The 9,807-nt window shown below is 44.1% G+C and overlaps 1 protein-coding gene across 2 annotated transcripts in view; it reads right to left on the reverse strand.

Moving 5' to 3' along the window:
• Positions 1-9,807, reverse strand: part of NLRP12 (NLR family pyrin domain containing 12) — a 35,119-nt gene that overhangs the window by 23,804 nt on the left and 1,508 nt on the right. For both annotated transcript variants that reach the window (XM_023736320.1, XM_004381736.3), the window contains exons 2-3: positions 7,963-8,043; positions 626-2,321 (exon numbers count right to left, since the gene is read on the reverse strand). In XM_023736320.1, coding sequence (XP_023592088.1) covers positions 626-2,321; positions 7,963-8,043 — 1,777 coding nt within the window. The remainder of the gene's footprint in view (positions 1-625; positions 2,322-7,962; positions 8,044-9,807) is intronic.

Here is a 9,807-nt window from a genome sequence, read left to right on the forward strand (position 1 = left end):
TCTTCCAAGGTGTCTCTAGGTGGACTCCAGCTTCCAACCTTTCTATTAGCAGCCAAGTGTGTTAACCATTTGCACTACCCAGGGACTCTGGTCCATCCATACATAAAAAAACCAAAAGACCAAACCCATTGCCATGCAGTCGATTCCGACTCATGGCGACCCCACGTGTATCAGAGTAGAACTGTGTTCCACGGGGTTTTCGGTGCCTGATTTTTCAGTAGATTGCCAGGTCTTTCTTCCAAGTCACCTCTGGACTCCAATCTCCAACCTTTTAGTTAGCAGACGAGCATGTCAACTGTTTGCACCATCAGGGACTCCTCATACATATAAGACACTTAATATTTGTTGATTGAATAAATTCCCCCTGAAATGGGTGCAAATTTAATCCCAAGGAGTATTGTAGAGAGCAAGGTTCTCAACTTTCTACTGCGACACTATTGGCATTTCGGTGCCAGATCATCTTTGTTACAGAGAACTGTCCTGTGCACCCAGTAAATGCCAGTAGCACTCTGTCCCCCAGTTGTGACAACCAAAAATGTCTCCAGACATTGCCAACATCCTCTGCTGGGCAAAATCATCCATGATTGAGATAAGAGCGTAAACTTGAACCCCAGCAAGTACTTACGACTGTGCCAATAGCGTCTGGGACCCTGAAGTCCATTTCACCCCATCATCATCTGCACTGAAGGCCGCCCCGTACAAGTGCACCACCAGGACACTCCTACAATGTTTTACACAAAACGAGGAGACCATGTGCTCCATCTTGGTGGCGATGTGGCTGACCGTGATCGCCTGGAAGTGGCTCAAGGCTTGTTGAATAAATTCCTCCTCTTGGATCTCATACAAAGAGCTTAAGAACTCCAAGGAGCCCTGCTGCAGTGTAGACCCCTCACTCTGAGCTTTACTCTGAATCCACTTCAGCAGTTCCATCTTGATGTGAGGTGAGACCTTCCAGCAAAGATTCTTCTCCAGGTAGCTTCTTGTCTCTTTGTTCAGAAGTCCAAACACGAAGCGCACGGTAGGTGCCAAGAAGCTCCTGTCCGATGACCCATAATCAGCTAACAGTCTGCTCACGTTCTTCTCTGGACCCAACCCACTCTCCTCACCATCCAGGATATAGTACATGGCTGCAAAGAATTCCTGGAAACTCAAGTGGATGAAGCTGTAGAACTTCTCACAGTTGATGTCCTTCTGGAAGATGTTTATGTTGAGAAAGGCAGAGACATCCGCCCCATCAAGCCCATGTTTCTGGAGGTCCTGTTCCTCAAATAGGACCTTCTGGTTCCAGAGACCATCGGCTGCCAAGGAGCACAGCCCTTTCTGGTTGGGCGGGGTCTGGTGGGTTGGGGTGCCTGGCTTGGGTTGCATCAGACTCAGAAGGTAGAGCATGTACACTGCTGTGGTGGTCCTGGACGTCTGTCTTACAAGCCCTCCACCCTCTAGCTGCTGCTTGAGACAGGTGCAAACCACCCAACACACCATGGGAACAAAGCACATGGTGAAGAGGGGCTCATTGTCTCTCACGAAGTTGAAGACTTGGCCAGCCTGCTCCACATTGTGGAAATACTTGTAGACATACTCTTTCCTCTCGGCCTCAGAGAAGCCCAGGATCTCCACATGCCGGGGATGCTCCAGCAAGTGGTGGAGCTTCTCCAAAGCCTTGGGTCGGGTGGTGATGAGCAGAGACAACTCAGGAAGCAGCTTCTTCCGAATCAGGCTGCCAAGAAGGAGCTCTGTGGGCCATTTCTCCTGCCAGTGGAAGCACCAGGGGCCCTGAGGATTGTGGGAAGAAGGCTTGAGCTCGTCAAAGCCATCAATGATGAAAAGGAGGCGTTCGGGAACCCGGACAAGCTCTGGGAGAAGCACACTCTGCTCTGGCCAACAGCTGGAGATGAGGTCTTGCAGGCTTCGCTTGGCCTTCTGGTTCATCTCCCTGCAGTTGATGTAGAAGAGGAAATCAAACCTGCCCTGGAAGAGCCTCCCTTCGGCCCAGTCCAGCATCATCTTGTGAGCTAGCATGGACTTGCCCATTCCCGCTGCCCCTTGCAGGACTACGGTGTGGGGTGGCTCAGGCCGCTCCTCGTCTGGCTCAAAGAGGGTCTCTACCCGGATGGGGCTGGCCTGGTGGGCCACAGTTCCTGCGTGTCTCCGACCCATGGCCGAAAGCTTCTCCTGGGCCCGCATGGGGTTTGAGTGTTCCTTCACCAGGAGAAGCCGAGTGTATCGGTGGCTGAGATTGACACATTCTCCTAGGCGTGCATTGCGGTCTTCCATCAGCTGGAATTTCCTCCGGACATAGTTGAGGTAGGTTTCCCGGGGATCTAAGGAAGAGGAATGAAGGATCCATGGAATATTTATCAGGAAGATTTAATGAATTCTTTAGTGAAAGCAAATCATAGTCTGGTGTCTACTTGTTCTGCAATACCCTTGGAACAATTTTCTAGATGGAATCTGAGAGCCTTGGTAAAAAACAAAAAACAAAAAAGCCATTGCCATCGAGTTGATTCCCAACTCATGGAAACTCCATGTTTTGCAGAGTAGAACTGTGCTTCATAGGGTTTTCTTGGCTGTAACTTATATGAAAGCAGATTGCCAGGACTTTCTTCCCCTGTATCGCTGGGTGGGTTCAAACCACCAACATTTAGGTTAGCAGGTGAGCCTTTAAGTTAGTTGTTAGGTGCCGTTGAGTCGATTCTGATTCATAGTGACCCTTGTGGCAGAGCAGAACTACCCCATAAGTTTTTCTTGGCTATAAGCAGATCATCAGGTCTTTCTCCCATGGAGCTGCTGGGTGGGTGAGTGCAAACCATTTGCATCACCCAGGTACTTCCATGTAAAGATGTTCCTTCCTCATGCAGAGCAAAGGCATTAACATGGAACTGCTCTCATGCACAGAATCCCTGGGTGTTGCAAATGGTTAAAGCTGTCGGCTACTGACCAAAACGCTGGAGATTCAAGTCTACCCAAAGGCACCTTGGAAGAAATCTCTGGCAATTTACTTCAGAAAAATCAGCTATTGAAAACCCAATGGATGGAATCCAGACTTTCTAGAGCCATGGAAGCTGGATGAACCCCCAAAACTGTTGCCTTGGGATAATCTTTAAAATTTAAACTGCAAATATTCCCTGAACTTTCTTAAAACCAAACAATAATTTAACTTAACTAGTAAAGAATCTCTTCCCTGAGCATTGTGCTCTTTTCAGATCTATCTATATGGGATCGAATTAACAACAGCAATTGGAAAAACTAGATGGGAACCTTAGGAGGCAGTGAGTTTATGCTAAAGCAGGAGGAAGAATTATGAAAAGGAAGATGAGAATGGTTGCACAACTTGAAGAATGTAATCAATGTCACTGAATTGTACATGTAGAAATCATTGAATTTTTGTATGTTCTGCTATGAATATTCTCAAAAACAACAACAAAAAATTACTTATATTAAAAAAAAGAGAGAGAGAGACAGAAAAGAAAACCTTATGGAGCCCAGTTCTACTCTGACACACAGAGGCACCATGAGTTGGAGTCAACTCAACAACAACTGGTTTAGTTCTCTGTTCCGACTACTTAAAGTGTGGGCAGAATCATCAGGGAGCTGGTTAGGAATGGGAAACCTTGGGCGCCACCCCAGACCTACTGTGTCAGAAACTGCTTTTCTAAGAAGATCCGTGTGTGATTTGCATACACGTTAAAGTTTGAGAAGCAGTGCTTTAAAGTTTTCTGAAAAAAGTCTTTTGAAAAAAGGTAGATGCATATAGGCCCTGAAGGAGGACAACCTACGTTGGTTATAGATCCTTTGCTTAAAGTCTCTTTGGAAAAGCCTGCTTGATACCAATGTGTATGAAGACTCTAGAGTACTGGCTCTCAAGGAGTCCCTGGGCTGGGCAAATAGGTAAGTCCTTGGCTACTAACCAAAAGCTTGGAGGATGGAACATACCCAGAAGTGCCTCAGAAGAAAGGCCTGGCGATCTGCTTCCAAAAGGTCACAGCCTTGAAAACTCTATGGAGTACAGTTATACTCTGACAAAAACGGGGTCACCGTGAGTTGGAATCCGTTCAGTGTCAACTGGTGAAGTGACTCTCAATAGGGGGCAATTGTGCCCCCTAGGGGACATTTGGTAATGCTTGGAGATAGGTTTGGTTGTCACAACTGGAGGGCGTTACTGGCATCTGCTGGGTAGAGGCCAGGGATGCTGCTCAACATTTTATAATGCACAGGACACCCCTCACAACAAAGAATGAGGTGACCCAAAATAGCAACAGTGCTGAGATTGAGAAACCCTTGGCTGTAATCTCTTTTTTTTTTTTTTGAGAATATACACAGCAAAACATGCACCAATTCAATGGTTTCTACATGTACAATTCAGTGACATTGATTACGTCTTTCCAGTTGTACATCCATTCTCATCCTCTTTCTCTGAGTTGTTCCTCTCCTATTAACATAAACTCAGTGCCCCCTAAGTTTCTTATCTAACCTTTGGAGTTGCTGTTATCAGTGTGATCCCAGATAGATAGATCTTGAAAAAGCACAATGCTCAAGGCAGAAATCCGTTACTAGTTAAGCTAAATTATTGTTTGGTTTTAAGAAGACTTCAGGGGATATTTTTGGTTTAAAGTTTAAAGACTATCTCACGGTAATAGTTTAGGGATTCATCCAGCCTCCATGGCTCTGGAAAGTCTGGAGGTCATGAGCATTTAAAATTCTGTTCTGCATTCCTCCCTCCCTTTGATCAAGATTATTCTATAGAATCTTTGATCGAAGTGTTCAGTAATGGTAACTAGGCACCATCCAGTTCTGGTCTCATGAAAAAAGTGGCAGTTGTTCATGGAGGCAATTATCTTGACTATAATCTTTACAGAAGCAGATCGCCAGGCCTTACTTTCACTGTGCTGCTGGCTGGGTTTGACATACCAACCTTTAGGTTAGTAAACAGCACAAATCATTTGCACCACCCAGGGACCTTACCCTTTGTATTTGATGTCACCAGAGACCCACAATATCTGCACCAGGGTGTTGATCCCTCAATTCCAGTGAATGTTGCCTCCTCAAAATCCCCAGGGGATAAATTATGACTTTTTAAAACTGGTCATGGGTAATCTCATTACCCTTTGTCAGTGAGTATAACTGACAATGGTATTTTCAATCACCTCATATGCATGCAAAAGCTGGACAATGAATGGGAAAATCAAAGAAAAATTGATGCATTTGAATTATGGAGTTGGTGAAGAATATTGCATACAAACCATGGAGTGCCAGAAGAACAAAAAAATCTGTCTTGGAAGAAGTACAACCAGAATGCTCCTTAGAAGCAATGACACAGCAACTTGGTCTTACTTACTTTGGACATGTTATCTGGAGGGACCAGTCCCTGAAGAAGGGCGTCATGCTTGGTAAAGTAGAGGGTCAATGAAAAAGAAGATCTTCAGTAAGATGCATTCACACAGTGGCTGCAACAATGGGCTCAAACATAGCAATGACTGTGAGGATGGTGCAGGACCAGGCAGTGTTTCATTCTACTGTATGTAGGGTCACTATAGGGTTGCTCCACCACGCTTCTGTCAATTGGTCATACTGTGGTGGTTTGCATGTTGCTGTGATGCTGGAAGCTTTGCCACCAGTACTTCAAATACCAGCATGGTCACCCATGGTGGAGAGGTTTCAGCAGAGTTTCCAGACTAAGACAGACTAGGAAGAAGGACCCAGTGGTCTACTTCTGAAAAAATTTGCCTGTGACAAACTTATGAATAGGAGTGCAACATTGTCCGATATTGTGCTGGAAGATGAACTCCTCAGGTTGGAAGTCACTCAAAAGACAACTAGGGGAGAGCTGCCTCCTCAAAGCAGAGGCAACCTTAATGATGTGGATAGGGTCAAGCTTACAGGACCTTGATCTGCTGGTGTGGCACGACTCAAAATGAGAAGAAACAGCTGCAAACATCCATTAATAATCAGGACGTGGAATGTACAAAATATGAATCTAGGAAAATTAGTCATCAAAAATGAAATGGGAGGCACAAAGATCAATATCCTAAGCATTAGTGAGCTGATATGGATTGGTATTGGCCATTTTGAATCAGAAAATCATATGGCCTACTATGCCAGGAGGCACTGGCAAAAAACAAGGCTCCAGGAATTGACGGAATACCAATTGAGATGTTTCAACTAATGGACGCAGCACTGGAAGTGCTCACTCGTCTATGCCAAGAAATTCGGAAGACAACTACCTGGCCAACCTATTGGAAGAGATCCATATTTGTACCCATTCCAAAGAAAGGTATTTGAACAGAATGAGAAAATGATTGAACAATATCATTAATACCACATGCAAGTAAAATTTTGCTGAAGTTCATTCAAAAATGATTGCACAGCACCTCGACAGGGAACTGCCAGAAATTCAAGAAGAGGGCATGGAACGAGGGATATCATTACTGACGTCAGATGGATCTTGGCTAAAAGTAGAGAATACCAGAAAGATGTTTACTTGTGTTTTATTGACTATGCAAAGGCATTCGACTGGGTGGATCATAACAAATTATGGATAACATTGTGAAGAATTGGAATTCCAGAACACTTACATGTGCTCATGCATAACCTGTACATAGACCAAGAAGCAGTCATTCTAACAGAACAAAGAGATACTGCATGGTTTAAAATCAAGAAAGGTGTGCGTCACGGTTGTATCCTTTGACCATACTTATTCAATCTGTATGCTGAGCAAATAATACGAGAAGCTGGACTATATGAAAAAGAATGTGGAATCAGGACTGGAAGAAGACTCATCAACAACCTGCAATACGCAGATGACACAACCTTGCTTGCTGAAAGCAAAGAGGACTTGAAGCACATAGTGATGAAGATCAAAGATTACAGACTTCAGTATGGATTACACAACAACATAAAGAAAACAAAAATCCCCACTACTGGACCAATAAGCAACATCATGATAAATGGAGAAAAGATTGATGTCAAAGATTTCATTTTACTTGGATCCACAATCAACGCCCATGGAAGCAGCAGTCAGGAAATCAAACAAGGCATTGCATTGGGCAAATCTGCTGCAAAAGACCTCTTTCAAGTGTTAAAAAGCAAAGATGTCACTTTGAGGACTAAGGTGCACCTGAACCCAAGTCATGGTATTTTCAATCTCCTCATACGCACGTGTAAGCTGGACAATGAATAAGGAAGACTGAAGAAGAATTGATGACTTTGAATTATGGTGTTGGCAAAGAATACTGAATATACCATGGACTGTCAGAAGAACGAACAAGTCTGTCTCGGAAGAAATAAAGCCAGAGTGCTCCTTGAAAGTAAGGATGGTGAGACTTCGTCTCACATACTTTGGACATGTTATCAGGAGGGACCAGTCCCTGGGGAAGGACATTATGCTTGGCAAAGTAGAGGGTCAGCGAAAAAGAGGGAAATCCTTGATGAGATTGACACAGTGGCTGCAACAGTGGGCTCAAACATAATGAGGATTGTGAGGATGGCGCAGGATAGGGCAGTGTTTCTTTCTGTTGCACGTAAGGTTGCTATGAGTCGGAACCAACTCAACAGCACCTAACAAGAGTAACATGACTGCTAAGGGGAAAGAAGCTTATTGGAAGGATTTCATTCCTGGATAAAATGACATAGTCTCTTGAGGAAGAAAGTCCTTTCCTCTACTTTTTTTCCCTGCTTGTAATTCACTTGTGTTAGATCGTTTGGCAGCCATCTTGCAATCATGAGGTCATAAATCTTAGGACAAAATGCCAACATATGGAGGTTGGCAGAGTTGAAGCACAGCAAGAACTTGGGGCTTTGATAGTATTGTTAATACACTACATTAGTTCTTTAGCCACCCACCCCAGGATTTCTTGTTATTGGCAAACATTAAACAAATGTCCTTTGTGCTTAATCTACTGTCACTTGGATATTCTGTTACTTGCAGTCTAATGCATTCTAAAGGACACACGCCTCATGACTCACCTTTTCTTGGAGTACTAGGAGAGACTTTCACAGGACTTCCTGACTGTCTCCCCAGTGAGGACGGGGCACCAGGCAGAGCATCTGGAACAGAAATTTTAGGAGATCAGCTAGCACATACTTGGCTATGACCAGTTGCCACTGAGTTGATTCCTACCGATAGTGACCCTGTATGACAGAGTAGAACTTCCCTGTAGGGTTCCCAAGGCTGTAATCTTTATGGAAGCAGACTACCACATCTGTCTCCTGTGGATTCGAACCACCAACCTTTCGGTTAACAGCTGAGTGCTTAACCACTGCAAGACCAGGGCCCCTTTTCATATCTGGCTAGCACTCAATGATATCACCTAATACTTCATCAAACTGCCTATGTGATAACTACTGCCCACCCCTACTCCAGGCTGTTCCATATTTACCTCACATTCACTATGTTAAAAATGGAGTTCATCACCTGTTCCCCAGAACCTGCCCTCCTTCTCTTCCTGGGTCCCTATCATGGTAACTAGGAGCCCTGGTGATGCAGTGGTTAAGTGCCCAGCTGCTACCGAAAGGTGGGCATTTTGAACCCACTGGCTGCTCCATGAAAAAAAGATGAGACAGTCTGCTTCCACAAAGATTACAACCTAGAAAACCATATGGGGTAGTTCTACTCTGTCCTACAGGGTTGCTATGAGTTGAAATTGACTCGAAGGCAAAGGATTTGGCTTGGTTATCATGGTAATTGTCATCTCCATCCAGCCACTGAATCCCCTCAACCAGGAAGTTCTGAGTTAGCTTTGATTCCTCCATCTTGCCTTCATTCTTCATCCATGTCTCATCCATTCATCCATCCATTCAACAAATATACATATACTGGACACCAGTCTTACCCAGGCATTGTTCTATGCACTGAATACACAGCAATAAACAAGACATGAGGTCCTTGCTCCAAGGAGCTTATATTCTAATGATAAAGAAATAAACAATATGATTTCAGATAATGATGGATGTAGTGCCTAACATTAAACGAGGTTATATGACAGAGAGTGACTAGGAGGAATATTTTATTTTGGGCAGCAGGAAAGAATTTTCTGAGGATTAGACATGTAATAGAATGGCAGGAGCCAGATATGTGAGCAGAAGTGTTTTTTTTTTTTTTCCTTTTTTTATATTAAAAAAACTTTTGTTGTTGAGAATATACACAGCAGAACATACACCGACCCAATGGTTTCTACATGTGCAATTCAGCGACATTGAGTACTTTCTTCAAGTTGAGCATTCATTCTCACCTTGCTTCTCAGAGATGTTCCTCCCCCATTAACATAAACTCACTGCCCCCTAAGGCGCCTATCTAATCGTTCCAGTTGCTGCTGTCAATTTGATCCCATATAGTTAGATCTTAAAAGAGCATGATGCTCAACGCAGACATTCTTTTTTTCTTTTTGTTTATTGTTGTAGTTTAAGTGAAAGCTTACCTTTCAAGTTAGTCTTTCATACAAAAATTTATACAGACATTGTTATGTGACCCTAATTGCTCTCCCTATACTGTGACAGCACACTCCTCCTTTCCACCCCTGATTTCCCATGTCCATTCAATCAGCTCCTGACCCTCTCTGCCTTCTCATCTCACCTCCGGACAGAAGCTGCCCATTTAGTCTCATGTATCTACTTAAGCTCAGTAGCACACTCTTTACGAGTATCATTTTATGTCCCACAGTCCAGTCCAATCTTTGTCTGAAGAATTGACCTCAGGAATTGTTTCAGTTCTGGGTTGACAGACAGTCCGGGGGCCATGCTTTCTAGGGTTCCTCCAGTCTCAGTCAGACCATTAAGTCCGGTCTTTTTACTAGAATTTGAGTTCTGCACCCC

Source organism: Trichechus manatus, unplaced genomic scaffold (assembly GCF_000243295.1).
Source record: "Trichechus manatus latirostris isolate Lorelei unplaced genomic scaffold, TriManLat1.0 scaffold00087, whole genome shotgun sequence".
NCBI lineage: Eukaryota > Metazoa > Chordata > Mammalia > Sirenia > Trichechidae > Trichechus > Trichechus manatus.